Consider the following 23,811-nt stretch of genomic DNA (forward strand, 5'->3'; position numbering starts at 1 on the left):
CCACAGCACGCCTTACCCACAGCACACCTTACCCACAGCACGCTTTACCCACAGCACGCCTTACCCACAGCACACCTTACCCACAGCACGCCTTACCCACAGCACGCCTTACCCACAGCACGCCTTACCCACAGCACGCTTTACCCACAGCACGCTTTACCCACAGCACGCTTTACCCACAGCACACCTTACCCACAGCACGCCTTACCCACAGCACGCCTTACCCACAGCACGCTTTACCCACAGCACGCCTTGCCCACAGCACGCTTTACCCACAGCACGCTTTACCCACAGCACGCCTTACCCACAGCACACCTTACCCACAGCACGCTTTAACCACAGCACACCTTACCCACAGCACGCTTTACCCACAGCACGCTTTACCCACAGCACGCCTTACCCACAGCACACCTTACCCACAGCACGCCTTACCCACAGCACGCCTTACCCACAGCACGCCTTACCCACAGCACGCCTTACCCACAGCACGCTTTACCCACAGCACGCTTTACCCACAGCACGCCTTACCCACAGCACACCTTACCCACAGCACGCTTTAACCACAGCACACCTTACCCACAGCACGCTTTAACCACAGCACACCTTACCCACAGCACGCCTTACCCACAGCACGCTTTACCCACAGCACGCTTTACCCACAGCACGCTTTACCCACAGCACGCCTTACCCACAGCACACCTTACCCACAGCACGCTTTACCCACAGCACACCTTACCCACAGCACGCTTTACCCACAGCACACCTTACCCACAGCACGCCTTACCCACAGCACACCTTACCCACAGCACGCTTTACCCACAGCACACCTTACCCACAGCACGCTTTACCCACAGCACGCCTTACCCACAGCACACCTTACCCACAGCACGCCTTACCCACAGCACGCCTTACCCACAGCACGCCTTACCCACAGCACGCCTTACCCACAGCACGCCTTACCCACAGCACGCCTTACCCACAGCACACCTTACCCACAGCACGCCTTACCCACAGCACGCCTTACCCACAGCACGCCTTACCCACAGCACACCTTACCCACAGCACACCTTACCCACAGCACGCCTTACCCACAGCACGCCTTACCCACAGCACGCTTTACCCACAGCACGCTTTACCCACAGCACGCTTTACCCACAGCACACCTTACCCACAGCACGCCTTACCCACAGCACGCTTTACCCACAGCACGCTTTACCCACAGCACGCCTTACCCACAGCACACCTTACCCACAGCACGCCTTACCCACAGCACGCCTTACCCACAGCACGCCTTACCCACAGCACACCTTACCCACAGCACACCTTACCCACAGCACGCCTTACCCACAGCACGCCTTACCCACAGCACGCTTTACCCACAGCACGCTTTACCCACAGCACGCTTTACCCACAGCACGCCTTACCCACAGCACGCCTTACCCACAGCACGCTTTACCCACAGCACGCTTTACCCACAGCACGCTTTACCCACAGCACGCTTTACCCACAGCACGCCTTACCCACAGCACGCTTTACCCACAGCACGCCTTACCCACAGCACACCTTACCCACAGCACGCTTTACCCACAGCACGCTTTACCCACAGCACGCCTTACCCACAGCACGCCTTACCCACAGCACGCTTTACCCACAGCACGCTTTACCCACAGCACGCCTTACCCACAGCACGCTTTACCCACAGCACGCCTTACCCACAGCACGCCTTACCCACAGCACACCTTACCCACAGCACGCTTTACCCACAGCACGCTTTACCCACAGCACGTCTTACCCACAGCACGCCTTACCCACAGCACGCTTTACCCACAGCACGCTTTACCCAGAGCACGCTTTACCCACAGCACGCTTTACCCACAGCACGCTTTACCCACAGCACGCCTTACCCACAGCACGCTTTACCCACAGCACGCCTTACCCACAGCACACCTTACCCACAGCACGCTTTACCCACAGCACGCTTTACCCACAGCACGCTTTACCCACAGCACGCCTTACCCACAGCACACCTTACCCACAGCACGCTTTACCCACAGCACGCCTTACCCACAGCACGCCTTACCCACCGCACACCAGCGGGTGCAGTAGCGACCCCCATTCACATGACGAGACCCCCAGGGCTGGAGTTCAGCCTGGTTGGTACCGGGTTGGGAGCGGGGTGAGTACCAGGTCAGGGGGCAACCACCGTGCTGTGGAAGTCGGGGGAGACCTACTGGCGAGTAGCTTCCCCGTGGCTATTGGTTGGGTGACAGACACGAGGCGCGTGTGAATCTGCGCGATGCAGGGGAGTCGTGAAATACCCATGCATATCGTTTGCATATAATTTTTGCATTCAGGGCCTCTACTTCATGGCCAGGATGGCATAAACTAAACGCACGGATGGATGAGTGTACGATTGAGTTAAGGAATGGATGCGCGAAGGAATAGTTGAAGGGCAGCAATGGATGGATGAATGGATGAATAAATCAACACGCCAATGAACGCATAATTGGATGCACGGATCAATGAATTAACGCATGAATGAAGGAATGGATGAATTAACTGAAAATTGATGCATAAATAAATTGATGAATTGCTAAATGGCAAAATGTATTTGTGCCTGAATTAATGGATGGATGCATTAGAATTTCGAGGGTGTCCCAATAACCTGGTCCACGTCAGCAACTTGTAAAATGATTGCACACACGGCACACCGCATCCACCATGCCCTCTCATTGTGGCTGCGGTTGCTGACCCAGAAACTGATCGGTGAGAAGTGAAGCCCTGGCGATGCCACATTGAACTCTGCAGCCACTCGGCACGCACCTCCATTGAGCGCTGTCGTTCTAAAGCAACGGCATCCACAACTCTCGCGCTCTCCCTCGCAGTCTGCAGCGACAACACGTGTTCTTTCACGTTGGTCTTTTGAGTTGAAAATGAGCAAAAAGGGGAATTCTAGAGTGGTGCCACTGAGGCAACTGAGAACGACAGCGAGGGAGCATCTATCAGTGGGCACGGCGCCTAATTTGTCGCGACTGGGGGGGAAGGCCGATTCACGGCGTGCGTCCGCTCATTACTCCCCGAGAGCCATCTGTAAATCAAGGGCGTACCGCACGGACGGAGCTCGTCACCACCGCCCACCGATTGCGAGCTCAAGTCCTGTAACGGGCCCCAAGATTAGTGACCTTTTTTTTTGCAGCAAGCCTTTTGCAACTTGAGCACAGCTTGTGCCGACAACTTTTAAAACTATCCATTGGAGGCCGCGTGCATTTCACAGCGAAACGATAAGGCGGCATCAGCAGCAGCAGCAGCAGCGCCAGACAGGAAATAAACACAACCGGTAAAGCAGACGCAACTGAAATCTAAATCTCGGGTTTGACTTTTCAGAACGGATATAATCCACATTTTGGCTTTTATCGACATAAATGCCGTGGCGATAAAGCCGGTGCTTGGTAGACGCGTGGGGAAGCTGGGGAGGGAGGCGCTGCTGCTGTACCTTGTAGCCCTGGTTGATGCCGTTGATGAACTGTGGGTTTGGTGGAAACCAGGTGAACTTGAGGGCTGTGGAACTCAGCGCCACCACCCTCACGTTTTCCGGCGTCACTGTCGGCACTGCGCGCGCCAGAACCGCAGGAGGAACATCCCACCGAGAGTGAAACACGGCGAGGCACCACAACCGCCACCACCACCACCACCACAACAGATACCACCACCGCCGCCCCCACCGCCAATGCCACCGCCACCACCACCACCACCACCACGACCACTGCCCCCACCACATTCACTACCACCGCTGCCCCCATCACCACCACCACCACCACCGCCACCACCACCGCTCCCACCACATCCACCACAACCACTGACCCCACCACATCCACTACCACTGCTGCCCCCAAAACCACCACCACTGCCCCCACCACCGCCGCCACTGCTGCCAAAAACGAGAGCTTTTATTAGAATGCTTGCGTCTGCACGTACAATCTCGTGGATGAGACGACATACATTTTATCTTTAATAAGACATCTGCAGTACCTCGTACAATATATAAATTGCCCATGTCACATACCTCTACGATATGTCTGTAAGAGCCTTTAATACGTTTGAAACGATCCGTACATTACATATTTATAGTCAAACACTCTGCGTGGCACAGAACTTCCATAGAGAAGCCTGTGAACAGCACCGGCTTTAATAAAAGTCGATGAGAAACAGGGAGAGATTGACAAAGACTCTGGAACAAGAACTGAAAAGTGCGCAGAGAAGCACGGAGCAGCAGCGTCCGCTTGGATTCGCGAAATGTCTCCCGGCTCAAACATTTGTGGGGCGGCACTCAACTCTACTGGCCGCCCTGAGCAAGATGTGGCAACTCCACGTGCCTATGGCAAGGTCCAGTCTCTCTCTCTCTCCGCAAAGCAACCACTGTAGTCTGATTTCGATTTAAAGCTTTCGTGACTGCAGGGATTCATCTTCTTGGTTCTTTCGGTAAAGTCACGTAGAAGTGACTTTTCGGTAAAGTCACGTAGAAGTGACTTTACCGAAAGAACCAAGAACACTGTAGTCTGCTCACAGAGTGGCTCTTATTTTAACCACCAAAAGGAAATGCTGAAAATAATTTCAATTAGGTTATGGGCATCACAGGCTCATGCACATCCAGGGGTGAGACCCAGTACAAAGGTTGTATGTATGCATTAACTTTTTCACACCGTACATAGTTGCAAGGGGGCTATACGGTATGTGAATGAATAAAGTTATACGAAGCTAGTCATAACACACACCCGCACATGTAGCTGCTTGACCATCAGCTAGTGCTTTAATATACAGGAGAGAAAATTCCGTTACAATCGGGAGAACGCGGTGATGGACAGCGCCGAGATGGGGTTGCGTGCGGGCGCGTACCTCCCTGCAGCGTCCACTCGGTGACGGTGGCGCAGTACGGGCCCAACCCGGCCGCGTTGAACGCCGCCACTTCCAGCTCGTAGTTGGTCCAAACGATGAGCTCTTCCAGCAGGAAGGTTGTGACCTCTGCCCCCGTAATGTTCCTCGTCTGGTAGTCTGCGGGAAGCCCCGCCAAGCGGTAGCTGAGAGCGGGGGGGGGGGATAGGGAAATAAATAAATAAAGCGATCGCGACATTCAAGACTCAACGGACATCGACCGCGCATCGGCATACAAGCAGGTAATTGTTTTAGAAGTGGTTTCCTATTCAAATACTTGATTCAAATGTAATTATCTTTCTCCTATTTATTACTCAATTACGTTTGAACTTTTCAAATGACGGTAATTCGTAAGCTAATTATTTATGACAATGCTCCATCTGAGGCTGCAAAAACATCACGTTGCATTTACAGCGACGATGGAGAGGAGGAGGAAGAAGAGGTGATGGTGGAGGAGGAGGAGGAGGAGACGCGGCGACGAATTCGGCTCTTGTGCAGGAACCAGGTGGATTATTACGTCCAGCAGTGGATTGATCATGGCTGATGACGATGATGATTACGATCCACTTCATACACAGCATCGGGCATTTTGCAATGTGGCTTGACACAGAGTCCGTACACCATCTCATGATGCACAAAGTGAGCTGCTGAAAAAAAATGAGGCATTGGAGCCCATCTCCCATTTACATATCTGCAGAGGCAGTGGTGGAAATTCAACATTCCTATGGCGGGGGGGGGGGGGGACGACGACTCTCCATACACATTTCTACCACAGTTGCCTTCCCCACGAAGGGGAACTAATTTATCGACCCCGGAGGGATGATGGACTGAGTCGACCCCCATCCCGAGTCGTGAGCCACCTCGCCGTGCCGCTGCGCATCCTGGACGGATCGTGTAGAGCCGGCTAGGAGCTGGGTTCCCGACTGGCGACAGACAGGAGATGGCGACGATGAAGATGACAACGAACGTTGTTCGTTTTGATAGAACGCTCTTTACTCCGCGGCGTCTCGGAACGCTGGACACGCGACAAGCGACTTACATCTCATCTCAACTCGACCGAAAGGGCCCCCCCCCAAGTGGCAGATGTCCCTGTGTGGCACACAGCGAAGCAGCACTTGGCCTACAAGCAGGCATTAGTTTGCCAGTAGGGGGCGATGATTGCTGCTCATGCTGTATGCAATCCCAATAGAATCTTTCGACAATGGATCGTGTGATGCCAGCGCACCGTGGCCCACTCGTTTCAAATGAAGCCAGGCGCGTGGTTATTCTACGGATAGTACATCCGCGGTATTAACCAGGGCCGCCTTCCGGATTCGAACCGCGCACCTCCCACAACGGGCGGCGGACGCGCCAGCGGGGTCTCACTCACCGGATGACGTAACCGCGTAGGGCGCCGTTGTGTTGGCTCTCGGGGGGCGGCTGCCACTGGATCATGATGGACTGGTTCGTACGGCCGCTCGCAATCACGTTCTGCGGGGGGGCGCCGGGGGGCTCCTCCGGCAGGGTCAGCCTTGAGGTTGAAGCGAGGAGGGAGAGACGGGGGGAGGGAGGGAGGGAGCGGGCGAGAGAGGGAGGGAGGGGAGATGAGGCAGAGCAGGAAGGAGGGGAGCGAACGACCCACATCGGTCTCAGCGCTGCCCCATCTAACCCGGCCCCACTTACAGCGCCAAGGCGAGACAACGCGCGCCGCCTGTCAAGAGGAATCGGCAGCAGCGAGCAGAGCGGAGACGGGGGGGGGGGGGGGGCAGCCTCCACGGCGCCCACGCGTACGGCCCTGCGTTGTGACCGTGTAAACCGCGGCACGTGGCCGTCACGCGCCTTGCACGCTCGCATTGCGGCGCGTTCATTGCGCTGCATTGTCCGCGCACAGCCCTCATGTCAATCCACTGCTGGATGAGGGCCTTCTCACGCCGCGCGGGACACGGTGGTGGTGGGGATGGCGGGGTGGCGGAGGCGGTAATTATTTGAGCGTGCTTCACCACGCCGGTCAGTGCGGTGTTGGTGAAGGCGGGGAGGGGGGGGAGAGCATCGATGCGGGAGCATTGAAAGTACGGTACAACAATCAATTTGTCTGCAGTGCCCCCTGCTGCACGGCAGCGTGTGTCGTGGAAGCGTGCACGACAGGGCCCCTGAGTGAATGCGCGAGGCTGACGACCAGAGTATTGCGCGCAACGGAGGGCGGGCCTCGCTCTAAACGTCGGGACGATGACGCTCAAGGTGACGACGAGCTCCGGCACGCCAGCGCGTTGCTTAGCGGGCGCGGACTTCCCAACGCGACAAGGGGACCGGAGTCGTCGTAGTCGTCGTCATCGGTGTGACATTGCCCCGCCGGCGTTCGCGGCTTACGGTGGGCGCAGCACCCATCAACTGGGAGGTTGATGGGAGGTGATGGGAGGAAGGGAGGGAGGGAGGTTTATGGGAGGGGAGGGAGGGAGGGGTGGCGCCGGGATGATGAGTGATTAAGCGGGGGGGGGGGGGGTGGGGAAAAGTGCGACCGCCAACTTTGTTTGTTGTGGTTGAGTTCTCGCGCCCCTCTACAAATGGGGGCCGTCCACACACCCTGCCTCCTGAAGGCGGGAAACCCCCCACAAGCCACGCCCAGAGTAACGCGGCCGACGACGAGGCCGTTGACGTCACCAAGCCCCGCCCATCACCTCCTGTTCAGCGGCACGCGTGCTAGCAGAGGCCGTGACCTTCCCCCCCACCCCCAACTATTACCTAGTTAGTCGAGTAATGGAACCGATAACCGGCAGGGCGAGCGATCACTCGGGTCGTCGGAGGGAGCCCTGGGCTCGCGTGAACCATTATTCACCACGCAGCTCGGTTACGCTCTGAGCCAAGAGGCAGTCACTTGCAGACCTCGCCGTGTAGATAAGCACGATCATTAGAATTTACAAAGCCAGCCTTGTAGTCAAGAGCATTTGTATTTACAGCCTCGCTGCATCTATTTGTTATTCTATTGTGCGTTTTTCTGTCGGCGATGAACGTGACGGTGTATAATTACACGTTGCTTGTCTTATTCACCACTTCCACCGCAGCCTCTTCATCTTCAATTTGGCACCACAGACCAACTTATGAATGACGATCATTTACAGCCCCTTCGCAATCCACCGCTGGATGAAGGCTTTCCCACGCGGGGTCGGTTGTGCAGAGCCGTGTTTGTTCCCGCACTTCATCACACTGGTCGGTAGAGGCCGGTGAATTACGGATTAGATCGTGACAAGGACGGCATGATCTAAATACATACGACCCAATCGCCCACAATCGTCGCATCTCGGAACGCAAGCCGTATTGAGCGTGGACGGCTCTTGGTTGGATGTCCACGGGCTGCAGGCCTACGTGGTGGGCAGCGCAGCAAACCCACTCGTTCTACTGCTCCCCGACGCGACAAAGACTTCACCACAGCGCGGAGGATGTGGCGGTGGTGACCAGGGCCCCGGTGCAAGAAATTAAACGGCGCCCCTACCTGTCCAGTGTCCCCCCCTCTTGTTTATAGCTCGGCGACTGGGCCCCTATGGGCCCACCACGGCTCCCCCGTGGGCCCAACATGAGCCCCCCGTATGGACCCCCCGTGGACCCCCCCCCCCCCCCCTCGTGGCCGCACCTGTCGGTCTCCTTGCTGAACTGGCCGCGGCCGACGTCGTTGATGGCGCAGACGCGCACGCGGTACGTCCGCGAGGGCACGAGCCCCGTGAGCGAGAGGCGCGTGGCCTGCGGGTCCACGTTGGAGAGGTGAACCATCCAGGGGGAGTCTGCGTGGGGGGAGACACGGGGGGGGGGGGGGGGGTGAGCCGCCACGCGCGCATGGTCAATACGCTCAGCACACCTCTCTCGCAGGTCAAACGGGGGGGACCCATCAAAGCAGATGGGCGTGCGTCCGGCACGCCACATCAAGTTTACCGCTCGCTGCGGCTGTGCCGCCGGATCGACCGGCGGCCCGGGAAGTATTTTCATGCCGGGAGAAACCAGGTCCAGTGGTCCCTCTCAATTCCTCGGTGGTGATTGTGTTATTTTCACCGTTCTTAAGAGGCCCAAATGCCCAAAATGCTAAGTGACCAGCGAAAGGCAGCACAATTTAAGGTATAAAACCAGTCCAGAGTTTTCTCGCTTATACGAATGACGCTGTGGAAATTGGCGGTGTTGAAAGGCGATAGGCCTGTGGGCTAATATTGGATTAACGTGTGGAGACAGAACGGAGTTCTGCTAATATTCACATTTAACTGAAATGCTCCACAGCAACGCATAATGAGTTTTCACTGAAGTACAACAGATAACGCGTGTCGTGAATTGAGCAGGGTTATTACGGTGATAGCTTGGGGGGGAAAGAAACGATGAGGGAATTCCAGAGTGCAGGTGTTGAAGCATCGCTGTGGCCTGCAGTGTGGTGAGTGGGTGGGTGAGTGGGTGAGTGTGTCGTTGTGGTCTGAAGTGCGGTGAGTGGGTGGGTGAGTGGGTGAGTGTGTTGTTGTGGCCTGCAGTGCGGTGAGTGGGTGGGTGAGTGGGTGAGTGTGTCGTTGTGGTCTGAAGTGCGGTGAGTGGGTGGGTGAGTGGGTGAGTGTGTTGTTGTGGTCTGAAGTGCGGTGAGTGGGTGGGTGAGTGGGTGAGTGTGTTGTTGTGGTCTGAAGTGCGGTGAGTGGGTGGGTGAGTGGGTGAGTGTGTTGTTGTGGTCTGAAGTGCGGTGAGTGGGTGGGTGAGTGGATGAGTGTGTCTTTGTGGTCTGCAGTGTGATGAGTGGGTGGGTGGGTGAGTGGGTGGGTGTGTCGTTGTGGTCTGCAGTGTGGTGAGTGGGTGGGTGAGTGGGTGGGTGAGTGGCACGGCGCTGCACGCACTGTTCTCTGAGATCTCCACCACGTAGCGGATGAGAGGGCTGTTTCCGTCGAACGGGCGAACCCAGGACAGCTCGAGCGCTCGGCTCCGCTCCTCGCTCTGCCGCGCGCGAAGGTTCTGCGGAGGGTGCGGTAGCTCCCTGCAGGGCAACGCACGAGGCCGGCGTGAGTCCATCATCACCATTATCATCATCATGACCATCAGCAGCAGCCATGATCAATACGCTGCTGCATGAAGGCGTCCCAAAGCCACCACCAACAGCACCATCAGCACCAACAGAGCCAACACCACCATCATGACCACCATGAAAAATAATAATAAAAATAATACCACCACCAGAATCACCAGCACATCCAGTGCCACCACCAGCACCACCATCACCAGCAGCACCATCAGCACCAACAGAGCCATCACCACCATCACGACCACCATGAAAAATAATAATAATACCACCACCAGAATCACCAGCACATCCAGTGCCACCACCAGCACCACCATCACCAGCAGCACCATCAGCACCAACAGAGCCAACACCACCATCACGACCATCATGAAAAATAATAATAATACCACCACCAGAATCACCAGCACATCCAGTGCCACCACCAGCACCACCATCACCAGCAGCACCATCAGCACCAACAGAGCCATCACCACCATCACGACCACCATGAAAAATAATAATAATAATACCACCACCAGAATCACCAGCACATCCAGTGCCACCACCATCACCAGCAGCACCGCCACCATAAGCGAAATCAGTACAACCACCAGCACCGCCGACGCCGCCATCATCATCACGGGGTGAGCGATCATCTGCCGGCGCGCGGGTGTCGGGCGCCAGCGTGGCGTCGCGACGCACCTCACTTCCAGCCGAGCGCTGCGCGAGTCGTTCCCTCCGAGCGACGTCACGCGGCAGGCGTAGGTGCCGATGTCCCCCGACCACGTCTGGGCGATGACGAGCGAGCCGTCGGGGCTCTGCGAGACCCTACCGACGGAGCCCACGCTCAAGGGCGCCCCATCCTTCTCCCACACGTGCCTGAAAGATAATAACAGGTTCGGACAAATCGCGCAAACGTTCCGATGTGCGTTTTCGCTTTGGAAGTTATTTGAACGGTGGCACGCACGCCGACGTGTAGCCGTCAAGGTAAAATGCGTTGGCGTATTTGTAAATCATCCTTTTAGCACTGTTTGTTTTTGTCCGCAAGTTTTGGCAGGTGATCAATATTGAGCAACACGCGTCTATAAAAGGGTTTTGTTCATACACGATCGTCGTCTTTACGAGCTTTATCGTGAAACCGGCCCCGTTGTTCCAGCGCGTGTGTGCGCTGACCTTATCTCGACGGTGGGGTCGTGGGTGACGCTGCAGGTCAGCTCGGCGGTTGTGCCCTTGATGACGCTGCGGTCCTGCGGGGGCACCGTGATCTGTGTGCGCGCTGGGGGTGTTGGTAACGTCAGGCGGAACGTGCCAGAAAGGGAAACAATCAGTCGAAACATTTTTGTTCTCTTTTTTTGGGCCAACAAAAACCCGAAAGCGTGATGCTGCTCGGGAGATTTGGCCAAACACTCTCCGGGTTTTCCGGTCTCCGCGATTTCCATTTCTCATTGTGGGAATTGGTCAAACGTCCCAGTTTAGCAGCACCCTCCTGAAAAGAGGCTCCTAAGATTCGGCGAACGCTCGCCGAGTAAACGAGGAACGATCTGACACTGTCGCGTGCCATACGGATCTCCCAAGCGTTTTCGCAGTCGTACCAAGCGGCGTCCGACGTTTCGCTCGCATGCCGGGAGCCTTCTCCAATTGGGTTCCCGAAGAAGCTCCCGGCGCACAGAGCGAACAACGGCACGCGCGTGCGTAGCACAACCCCGAGACACCTCGTAGAGCCGTAATGAATAAAGTAATGTATTATTATTGAACAAAATCTCGTGTCGTCTCATTGTATATATTACTTTTATTTTTCGTCTCCATTTACTGACGCATTATATTGATCCAGTTTTTTAAAGACCCAACACAAAAAATGTGCCCACAACGATGGCATTATTGTACTTGTATAACCTTCAGGCTATAATAATAATACTAAGGGTCGCTATTGTCCGTGGGGCGGCCGACTGATGGAAAATTTTCCGTCTCGTACACGAGCGCAGGGGCAAACGAATTGCCGCGCCAAGACGAACGGCACGTCTCGGCAAGTTTGCCAGACGTATTGCGCCGCGCCGCATTGCGCTCGCCGCGCGCGCACGGCTGCTGAATAAACAACGTCGTGCCGCGCCGTGGCAAGGCGTTTGTGTTAAGCGCAGCGCGGGCGCTCTCCTCCCGCGCGCTCTGTCGCGACTGTCAGCTCGCGTTAGGTGCTATCTCGCCGAGCGTCTCGTACGCTCGGCTCGAGCGTCGCCGCTTTGTATAATTTACGGCGGCGTTTTGTCACGCGTCGCGGCGCGCCGTCAAGACGATGCCGCATTCATTGTGCGGCGTGACACACGTCCGGACCCGCCGGCAATCCACCGCTGGATCATGGGTGTTGTTTGACCATACTTCACCATGCCGGTCGATGCGGATTATAGCGGGGGCGGGGGGAGCACAGATGTGGGAGCGCAGAAGTACGGTACGACGGTGGATTCTGCCGTACAGTACTCCACTGCCCACCATGCAGAGCCCGTATTTTGGGCAACGCTCACACAAAAGGGTTCGCGCGACGGATTAACAATTACAACACGTGACAGGGTTATTACTCGAGGATTACTCTCACCCCGGCGGTGACTTCTTTGTTTGCCCAGGGCGCCGATTACGTTGAGGCCGCGGCCACTGCCATGCCAGGATATGTGTATGAAACGGGACGGTGTCACTGCCTGCTGTTATCATGCAGGGTGAAGTATGGCGTGCTGAGCAGGGACGATTGCAATAGACGACTCCGTTCGGTGGTCGACTCTTCAGGTCCTTGTCACGGATGGCAGTCACCCAGACAGCCTGCCTCCTCAACGCTGGAAATCCCCTGTGAGCCACGCCCAGTGGGACTCGCCTGATGCTACCGTGCCCTGCTCCAAACCTCCCGTCCAGCGGCACACGTCAATACACAGGCGAGACTCCTTCCAACTATTTTTGCGTTATCCAATTGGTCAAGTAATGGCACGGATATTCAGTGGACTAACCGGTCACTCAGATAACTGGACAGCCCAGCGCTAGCGTGATGTACCCCACTGCCACTGTATCACGGTAACCGCAACCAACGTGCATTACCATGGGCGCCGAGCGACCGGTGTTGCCAACTCGGTGATTTCGTCGCGAAATTTCGCAACGTTTTGGCAACATTTTGGCAAAGCGACAAACCCATTGACTTCAACTGATTTGGGAGCGATTCCCGTAGTACGTGGTTCAGCTCGCGCACCGCTCGGTAAATTATCCAGCGGTGACATCTGACGACTCGAGACGTTCCGGCTTGCGACACCTCGTGACCGTGAGGCTCGTTTGGCGGCCTCTTAGCCCATCGAAGGAATTTTTTTGCGAGCGAGCGCCAGCGCGGGCGCCAGCGTGGGTGTCAGCGTGGGTGTCAGCGTGCACAACGCACCGAGGACCAGCAGGCTGCCCTCCTGCGAGTCGGCGCCGCGCGAGTTGGTCGCCACGCAGCTGTAGCTGCCGGCGTCCCCGAGCCGCGCCGGGCTCACCAGGAGCCCGCCTGACTCGAGCAGCGTGAAGCGCGCCGTCTGCACCGAGCCACTCACCAGCACCACCCCGCCGTCTGCACCAGCGCGGTGGGGGGGGGGGGGGGGGGCGGGCACGGTGAGGGCACGCGTGAGAGAGAGAGAGGAGAGGGAAGAGAGAGAACAGAGTGAGAGAGACGGGACAGCGACGTCGCCGAGTACATGGGCACAAATGTAACGGTAAAGGCGCAGCCCTGCAATTTCTTTGCTCACGCCACTGCTTGGCCGAAAGGGCCTTAACTTAGAGCCCTAGAGGCCCCCTCTTGAGGGCGTTTTGGACTACTCTTCCACACACCGTTTAATAATCACACGTGCAAAACCCACGACGAGGTGCTCGGGGGCTGGCTATGATTATGTCGATGGCCGTCGTGTTGCGGCCTTGGCCGGGAAGTGGAATCGCCCTGCAGACGTCGTTCCTTGCTTTTCTACTCGTACCATTATTGTTATTGGCCTGGGTCGTGACCCCAATCCAATGACAATGGCAAAACCGCTGCGGGTCGTGGCCCACAGTTTCAGGAATACTGCATTAAAGGAATAACAACTTCACAAACGGGAGCATTTAATTAATTACTCCGGCAAAACCAAGGAAGCTCGACAATGTTTATTTTTCCGTCGAGTGAAAGATGAAAAATTGCCCCGCCCCCCATCCTTGTCGGCAACAAAAACCGAAAGGAAAGAAGCAAAATATAAATTTTGATTGGCCGCGTTAAAAATGCTGTGCGATTAAAAGCTAACGTGAAATCGAACACTGACAAATCGTGTTTACATTCTGAGCCTGCTGGGCCATCGTTTATGAGCGCCTGAAGTTGCGTTCCACGTTCCGTGCGCCGGCGGCCTGGGCCCCATGGCTCGCCGTGCACCTGTGCGCTTTGCTCTCTTACAAGATTGTCGTAAAAAAGTGCAATTTACGGGAGCATGTTAGTGGATTTAAACGAGCTCAAAGGGGAGGGGGGGTGCCAGTTATTTCTCACGGCTATGCGGCGGACCCATTTATTAAGAGGAGACTGATTCATCAATCACTGACACGGGTTTAATTTTTTAGCGCCGCCCTCACCATGCCGAATGCCTCTGAGCGCAAACAAAGCATCAAACGGATCTGACAGGCGCCTTATTATTAAACACTCGAAAAGGAAAACATCAAAGTGCCCGCTTGCCAACGTGTCACTTGAGCCCGCAGCAAATGGCACAAGAGGCTGAAAAAACATTTGACGGTCAACAAGGCAAAGTGGCGCTCAGAGGTCTCCATTCTAGCATCGTGCAGGACGGAGGAACGGAGAGGCACCGGGACAGACGCCGGAGTGGTACCCCGGAGGTCAGCGAAGAACTGAAGCCACGTGGTGGGTTACGACGTACGGGAGGGCATTGAGTGTCTACCGTATGACGGCCGCGTGATCTGGCGGGATGGAAGAGATGGTCCAGGAGTGGTGCCATCATTGACACTGGCTATGGTGACCCCTCGACCTTGAGTTTCAGAGCGTACTCTCAATTGATACCCCTTTTCCACTGGCACACTCGAGCCAAGCCGGCATGATGCGCTCACTGGCTATTCGTCGTGCCGAGCAACACATCTGAATCCGGTTTGGGGCCGAGCAGGGCCCAGAGGCGGGGCTAACGACTCGTCCATTGCGTTCTACGTCGGTGCCGGGTCACCGCGTCGCCCTTTACACGGCACGGCTCTGCTTCCCGCAGTGGAAAAAAACAACCGACGCGTGGGAGCCGCTCTCCTCACGGGACGCGCGGGCCGCTGTGGGTCCCCCCCACCCCCTCCCCACCTTTCTGCCAGGTGATGGACGGGCGCGGAGCTCCCAGCGCTTCGCACGGCAGGACGATCGCGTGACCCTCGATGACCAGCGTGTCGGTCGGCCCTCGCGTGATGTTGGCGGCGATGCCTGCGGGCGACGGTCGCGACGGGCAAGGTGGAAGATGACGATGGGGAAAGGCGGTAACGGGTGGGGGGGGGGGGTAACTGGGAAGAGTTGGGTCGTGTGGGGAGCGGCAGTGGCGGTCGGGAAACGCCTCGGGCCCTCTGGCTGCCGACTGCAAGCGTAGCGGTCATTTTAAGTTGGAATGAAAATGGCGCTTTTCAAACTTCAGTGTTCGTGCCCCGTCTCATCCCCACCAGGGTCCAGATGTTCGTGTTTACCGGACATCGCACGCATGTGTAATTTATCGTCAGAACACAGCGAGGTGGGTTTACAGCGCGCCATATACGGTACACATATATAACATGCGGGCATCTGTTGTTGCTAAAACAGACGCACAAATTGATATCCGAGCAGCGCCACATGATTGAAGGATATTTGTGAACATGAAACGACAAGACTCTGGGGTGTGGGGGGGATAATGAGTGCAATTTGTCAAGCACGCCATGGGCATAAGCTATCGAGCGCACACCGGGCATTAAGGCCGTCAGTAGGGGGCGATGATTGCTGCACTTTGACTGGCGCCAGCGCACAATGGCCAAATCGCTCAGAACGTCAGGGGGATCTCTAACGGCCACTCCGAAGCATGTGGCATTTCATGCTCAATGCGGCCCCGCGATATTAACCAGGGCGGCCTGCAGCGAACACACTACGGCTGGGCCGTGTTGATGCCCCAAGGGTGCGAGTGTATGCGTGGTGTGTGTCGGCGTGTGTCGGTGTGCACGTGTGCGGTAGTGCAGCGGATAGCACGCCGCCCAGCAAACCCAGGTTCAATTCCCACTCACGGTCAAGACCCGGTGACGATTATCTGAATCTGGCCCTGGGCCTCCCCTAGGTCGACTCACCCTCAAATAAGTACCTGGTGCGGTGTGTAAACATCGCTAATCGAGAGACAAAGGCGGCTGAGCATGGTGCTGGCCACCCACCCCCTCGTGTGCCGTGCCGGCCTTCATAGGTGCTCGCTAACAGCACTTGCTCCAACAGTGTGCTAAGGCTACACCGGTTGATCTTTGTCTTGTGCAGGACCACCCCGGCGTCCGTCGCGAGTACTCACTGGTGACCGAGAGGTGCGTGTACGTCTGCACCTCCCCGGCCTGGTTGGACACCACGCACTGGTAGATGCCCGTGTCGTCAGGCTCCAGGCGGCCTATCTGCAGGCTCCCGCTGGGCAGTACGACGTAGCGTCTAGCCGAGAGGTCGCCCACGCGCACCGCGTCCTTGTACCACTGCAGCGATGGTCGCGGCGAGCCTGTAGGGAACGCACGGAGACCACCGCTTGAAAAGGCATTGTGGCCGAACACAGTGGTGGACGAGGCCAAAGAGTCGGTCCGGTAGCGACCGAGTCTTCAAGAGGGGTGCTCGATAATGACCATGGTTGTAGCAATATCAGAGTGATGAGGAGCGACGACTGACCCACCGGACGAGCGAGTGACTGGAGCGAATCAATGAGTTCTGGATCGTCCATCACGCCGACCGATTCGCGTAGAATTTCGACTGAGTGCAGCGGTGACGTCGGGAGAGGGGTGCGGCACACCAGGATACAACGGCAGCAGGATTCCAACTCGGGCTAAATTTGTGCGCGGAGGGATGCGTACGGACACCCCGTCTCCCCGCACTCCGGGAGGTCGCCGCGTGGCTACCGAGCAGCGGCTGCGGGACCGGGCAGGAGGCAGGCGGCATTGGCAAGGTGCGGAGGGATCGGCGGGCAAGGCCACCGTGGCATCTTGATCTTGATCCACAGGCCGCCCCCCGGTCACGCCACCTAATCCCGCCGCCCCCCCTCAAAGCCCCTGGCTGACCCCCCCTGCCCCTGCAATATCCACCGTGTAAAATATGATGAAAATATTTCATCAGTTTATGCCGGTTTATTAAAGCGTACATGATGAATTACCCCACTATCCACGGGCGAAGCCTCGGTGTGCTTACGAAATTTATGGTAACTAAATGACACGTCCGGAGGCCGCCGCTCTGCCGCCCGTGAAATTATATTAGCCTTGTTCGGCTATTAGGGACGCGCGTGGGCACGCGCGTGGGCACGCGCGTGCACACGCGCCAGCCGCCGTGCGTGCACCGCACGGCGCACGACGCCGACGAAGCCCCCGACGTGGCGTCTTCTCTCATGGCAACAACGCCCCCCCCCCCCACCCGCCCCTCCCGATTCGTAAGCTCCTATCCGTGAAGAATTATTATTATTATCATTGGCAATATTACTTTAATTTAAAAAAATCACCCCACTGCCACATTTTGCATGCAGGGAAATGATTTAGGGGGAAATCACGGGCGTCTGGCAGATTATTTTTGTTCCACGCGCCTGGAACGCGATGTTCGGTGGGGGAGGGGGGTGTGGCAGGAGCACCGGTTTAAGCAAAGACGATAGCCGGGGGAGGAAATGACGAAAAACCAATTGGGACTACCAAACCGCTCACGAAAATGCAAAGTGGTCCGCTAGGCCCAAGATGTTCCATTTGGGTACGTGAGGGCCGCAATTAATTCACCGTTATTTCAGCCATTTCAAACGAGATTTATAGGTCTCACGACACTTCCCATGAACTGTGTCGGCATTGCAGCTTGTAAGCAAAAGAAGGCAATGTTTTTTTATGTATTAACGTCACGGGCAGAGGAGGGGCTGAGCCGATTGTGCCGCCCAACGCCAACAGAGGTGCCCGCTCCCCGCGACGGCGGACCGCCACGCCTCCCGCGTGTGCCGTCGGGCATCGCGATTGTTTCTTTATTGAGGCAATGCACGGGCCCCTTCCACCGCGTTGTGAGGCACATGTACACACCGTCAAACTAAATGGGTTATAAAAAGCAGGGGATAGAAAGGTGGGAAAGGGACCCCGCTGCCTCACACCTGGCTGGGGTCCCACCGAAAGGGGTCAGGGTAGTTGTTTTTAAGTAAGGAGGAGGGGATGACAAGGGGAGGGTGGGCGTCGCGATTGTTAACGCTGCAAGCGTGGATCCATTAGCTCCGTCGACCGTCCGTAACAGGGGGTGAGGCAAGATAACTGTCGTAAAGTTGATCCGATACGAACGTAACTTTCGTGTATGATTGTGCTCCAGTGTGAGACTCAGCCAAGTGAAAACTGGCCACAGTGACCAAAGGGTTATTGCCCAAACGTGCAGACAAAAAAAACAGCAATACAAATTTTTTGTTTCATACATGCAAATGCATTTTGCCCCGACAGCTGCCGGTCGGCTTGCATACTGCCAATAAATACTTCTAATACTTCCACCTACATACACAGTTTAGAGAGCTTTGCATAACTGCGCGTGATTAATTCCCCGCTCGATCAAATAATGATTTTGAAAAATCTGCCGCGGGTATTGATCTCCTTCAAGCTGGACCTTAGCAGAGAGATTCCTCCGCTAACTGTGCCTCGTTAAATTGTTAACGCGACCGCTTAACCGCGCGCGAGCCAAGCGTTTAGCGAGAGAGCGTGCGGGGTGGGAGCACGGCTCGCTAACCGCACGCACACTCGGCGTGCCAACGACGCCACCTCACAGCAGCCGTCCTCTAAAACGACAACGCCGGCTCACACCAACCCTCATGCTTCGTCTAAACGATGCGAAATACAGGAAAGAGTGTGCGGGCTGAAAATAAATGCACAATCGTGATAACAAATAATGATACGAGTCACAAATGGTGATTTCTCGACAGCAATGGGGAACCGTGGTGATCAGAAGCTCAGTCCTCCCAGCATGCCTTGCGTGTCACAAAAAACAGCGCTTTGTTTCAGAACACAAACCCGACATGGTCAGCACTGTGGCCATGTTATTCAAGGAGTGTTGTTACACAACAAGCTTTTGAGAGGTGGCAATTATTTGGGGAAGGCTTTCACCCAACAGTGGATAGACCATGGCTGCTGCCGTAAGTATTATTATTTAACTATTTCAGGCTACAGCAGGACAATGAGGCAACCAGGTGTTGGAGCAGTTTCACCCTTGCTAGCAATCATCAATTGCTATCCACCCTTGCCTGCTACCTTGTGTCTCATGGGCTTATGTTGACAAGCCCTCCGCGATCACTATGGGGACACAATGGCATATTCTTACGTCTAGAAAACACCGCTTTCGCCCGCACACACGTGGTGTTGGGACAGGGGAAGGAGGGGGGGAGGAGAGAGGAGGAGGCTCTAGCAGAGAGGGGATTACGTCGCACAGCGGCCTCCACGCGCGCCATCAACAGCGGCCGCGCGCGCTGGCGCTTAACGAGCTCAACCCCGCTCACCAGCAGATAACGAGCGGCGACCTATCCCAGCGAGAGGTCAAACGCGCCGATCGGCACGGGCGGGCGGGACAGGCCGTGACGGCGCCAGGCGAGAGCAAAACCAAGCCGGGAGTGCGGGGCTACAAAGAGGCTCAAAGGAGCTCGGTTTGGTGAGCAAAAAAAGGAGAAGGGGGGGGGGGTCAAAATAAGTCTCAGATCAGATTCGAACCTCAGCAAACACTGACTACCGCAAAACGCCAATGAATCTCTCCCTTCTGCCACCGTCTTCCCATCTGGCAGCAGCTCTCCTCGCCTGCGGATCTCTTCTCTTCCCACATGTCTATATGTCTCGTCTGTATCCCGTATGTCGTCTCAATAGGACTGTATCAATTGAAAGGGGGGAGGGTGGGTGACGGGGGGCGGCCCAAAATAATATCTGCTTCGGGTTCCCAAAGGGCTGGCAGCGTAGGTTTAACTTCACGTCACCCCCTCTCTTAATTTCACTATGAAACCAAGACACAGAGCTTGCTTGCACCCGTACCTAACTTGTTTACCGGCGCCTCTTGATCTCACGTGCTCTCACCGTCTTTTCCGATTCGCGCACAGCGGTGGGTTCGTGTCACTTGTTAGACTCAAATGCAGAGCTCTACTTGCACCTGCACCTCTTGCTCTCACATTGTATCTGCACTTTCTGCCGCGCGTGTTTCATTTACAACCACTGAACGCCTTGTTTGTGAGTTGTGCAGTGTTCCTGAAGGACCCTGTTTGAACTCGTCGTCTGCTGTGTCGATGTTTTTCGTCTTTGTTGTTGCTGCTGCTGCTGCTGCTGCCGCTGTGCTCATGCAGCGCCCCCTGATCTCCCGTGTAAGATATCCGGGCAACTGGCTAAACGGGATAATCCGCGAAAACCAATTTAAATAAACTCAAACGTGGAATATTTTCTGGAGCTCGGTCCCGGACGAGCTGTGGCTAAAACTAAGCCCTGCGAGCACCCGCACCGAGCGGGAGGATTCCACGCTCAAGAGCGACTAGGAGGAGGGGGGGGGAGTTGGTGGGGGGGAGGGGAGACCATGTGAAAGGACATTCCTTTTTGTTTTGCTCGTTCTGCGAGCGGGCGAGCGAGGCTGGGAGGAAGCGTGCAGAGCGGCCGCTGTCAGCCGTTGTGTTTGACCGACCCGGCCAATTCCGTTTCGACTCGCCATCGCGGGGCGGTTTGATGAACAACGATCGCAACGGAATGAAAAACCTGTCAGCGGCGAACGGAGCGATCTGAGAATAAAGAGGCGGCTGACAATACGCGCGGGGCGCGTTTACAGAACGGTTCTTTAAAAACCAGGGGGGGGCTCTGAAATCCCCTCCCCGCACTCTCCTCGCAAAACGCGAGCACCCGCGCGTACGCACGCGCCACTCTTTAATTACGCGCGGTGCATGGCGTGTCGTTGTGTGCGGTGGGTGCAGCAGAGTGTAAGGTGTGCTGTGTGTGTAGCATGTGTCGCATGGTGTGGCAGTGTACGGAGTTCGTGGAGTATAGTGCAGTGTGCGTATGGTGTGTGTGGTTCATGGTGTGTGGCGCATGCTGTGTAGGTGTGTAGTGTGTGTGTGTGGTGTATAAAGGATGTGGTGTATAGAGGGTGTGATTTCTAGTGTATGTATGTATGGTGTGTGTGTGTGTGGTTCATAGTGTGTGGTGTTAGTGTGTATCACATGCTGTGTGGTGTATGGAGCGTGTGGTGCATGGAGCATGTGTGCCGCGTGTGCCGTGAGTGCGGGGTTTGCCGTGTGTGCCGCGTGTGCCGTGTGTGTCGTGTGTAACGCGTTTGCCGCGTGAGCCGTACCCATTGCCTGGCAGGGGATGTCCACGATGCTCTCCACCTCTCCCACCATGTGCCTCTCGGGCTCCAGCACCAAGTACGGTGGCTCTGAGGAAGGTGGAGGGAGACAGGGGGCTCTGATATCTACACCACACCTTCACCAAGCAACTTGATCAATTCACCCGCGCCGTACATAGAAGGCTTCCCTGTGTAGCCTTGACAGACACACGGGGCAAGTGCTGTTAGAGGGCAGCTCCTATGAAGGCCGGTCTGGCACAGCAAATGAGCGGATGGTGTGGCTAGCACCACGCCAGGCCGCCATTGTCACTCCAATGGCGATGTTTATACACCGCACCAGGTACATATGTAAGGCTAAGTTGTCTAAGGGGAAGGCCGAGGGCCGATGTAGATATTCGTCGCCGATATTGGCCGCGAGCGGGAATTGGACTCAGGTCGCTGGGTTCGTAGCGCAATACGCGATTCACGCTCACGGCCAACACCAGTGACGATTGTCTGAACCGGTCCTGGGACTCCCCAAGGTCAACTCGGCCTCAAGCGAGTACTCGGTTGCGGTGTGTTAACATCGCCAGCGTCCGGGCGTGGTTCCGGCCACCGACCCACTCCCTCGCGTGCGGATGCCGGCCTTCACAGGCGCCGCTCGCTAACAGCAGCCCTGAGCCCCAACAACGGTCTGTTAAAGGCTATGATGGGGGACGTTCGTCTTTCCGTAATGATCGGTCACACACCGATGATGGAGAGGTGTGCACGTGCGGAGGCTGGTGCCACACTGCTGCCCTTGAGAACGGCCTCGCACTCGTAGACACCGGCTGCCCCGAGGCCCGGGTTCTGGACGGTGAGACGCCGGCCCCAGTCACTGATGCCGCTGTGCAGCGGCACTCCGTCCTTCCTCCACACCAGGGAGAGCCGTGCCACCGGCCTGGGAAGGCACGGCCGTCGTTTACACGCGCACGCTAATCGTCATCGTCCCTCGTCATCGTCAACGGCACCAGCAGCAACATCATCTTCATCTTCGCCAACAGTATCATCGTCATCATCATTGTCAAGTCCGTTGTCATCATTATCATCAACCCCTGGATTTGATCTTCCACGAAGCTCATGGGCCACCCTAAACCACACCCGCTGCACAAACCATTGCAGATGTAGATACCTGATGCACAAATTAAAAATTAAAAAGTTTTCAACATGCGACTGTGGTCATCCAGAGCAGACCGTACAACATATTACAATGCAATGTCGATCCACAAATACGAAGCGATACACTCCGCTACTCCTGATGCGGGTTGTTTGGCTTGACCACCTGAACGTCAAATTGTAGTTGTTGCTTGCATCTATATCAGCCGTACGGAAGAAGAAGATCATCATCAGCATCATCCTTATCTTCATCATCATCAACAACAGTATCTTCACCCTCCTCTCTCGTCATCATCACGCAAGATGGTTTAACATGGGACCCAAATAGGCACAGATCTATCAACACAACCACAACAGCCACCAACCAATTACGGTGCAAATTATCAGCCAATTAAATACAATGCCACAAAAAAAAGATCATTCCCCTTTTGTTTACGAATAAAATCCATGAGTCCTTGTTCACGGGGAAACGAAATGCCCATGAGTCACCGTTCTCCGCCGATAATTACCGATAAATACGTTTAAACGGTGGGTGGGCGGAGCGGTGGCGCAGTGATTAGCGCACCCTGCTATGAACCCGGCGACCTCGAGTTTGATTTTCCAGCCACAGCTGAACTCAGTGCCGAGCGACGTCGGAAACGGTCCCGGTGTAACAGGCCGTAGTATACCCCCAGGCCGTAGTATACCCGGGGTTAAAACGGCCTAGGCTAGATTATACCCGGGTATATTATGGCCTAGGCCAAATTATACTCTGGGGTATATTATGGCCTAGGCCAAATTATACCCGTCTAGGCCAAATCATACCCCCATGATAGTAATAGTGTTGAACGATATACACATGAATTACTACATTTTTCCAACATTTTATTTAAAACTGTAAACACATAGACTTTGATTGCTTCAACCAGAAAAAAACTTTAATAATAATCCTAATCCTATCCCTAACGCTAACCATATCCCTAACCCTAACCTTAACCCTATCCCTAACACTATCCCTAACCCTATCCCTAACCCTAAAAATGCTTAAATTGATCAAATTGAGATTCTTACTTCCATTTATACGCTTTTTAGATATCGATTAAAGTCCGTTTGAACTTTCACATGGGGCATATTCTGGCCTGGACGGGTATGGTCTGGCCCAGTCGAGTTTAAACCCCCGGGTGTAGTTTGGCCTGGACCAAACTATACCCGGGTTTAATCGGGGCAGGAGTTCTTTTAACGTGTTACACCGGGCCACCCACCGCCCCCTTTCCACCAACCGGCCGGG

The 23,811-nt window shown here is 55.7% G+C and overlaps 1 protein-coding gene across 1 annotated transcript in view; it reads right to left on the reverse strand.

The window, feature by feature from the left end:
* Positions 1 to 23,811, reverse strand: part of LOC144730312 (protein sidekick-2-like) — a 313,532-nt gene that overhangs the window by 33,098 nt on the left and 256,623 nt on the right. The window contains 12 exon segments of the mRNA XM_078611032.1: positions 3,494 to 3,609; positions 4,894 to 5,075; positions 6,299 to 6,439; positions 8,534 to 8,681; positions 9,759 to 9,895; positions 10,622 to 10,798; positions 11,093 to 11,195; positions 13,320 to 13,490; positions 15,225 to 15,341; positions 16,429 to 16,623; positions 21,417 to 21,500; positions 22,139 to 22,329. Coding sequence (XP_078467158.1) covers positions 3,494 to 3,609; positions 4,894 to 5,075; positions 6,299 to 6,439; positions 8,534 to 8,681; positions 9,759 to 9,895; positions 10,622 to 10,798; positions 11,093 to 11,195; positions 13,320 to 13,490; positions 15,225 to 15,341; positions 16,429 to 16,623; positions 21,417 to 21,500; positions 22,139 to 22,329 — 1,762 coding nt within the window.

This window comes from Lampetra planeri, chromosome 35, assembly GCF_965212315.1.
Source record: "Lampetra planeri chromosome 35, kcLamPlan1.2.h2, whole genome shotgun sequence".
NCBI lineage: Eukaryota > Metazoa > Chordata > Hyperoartia > Petromyzontiformes > Petromyzontidae > Lampetra > Lampetra planeri.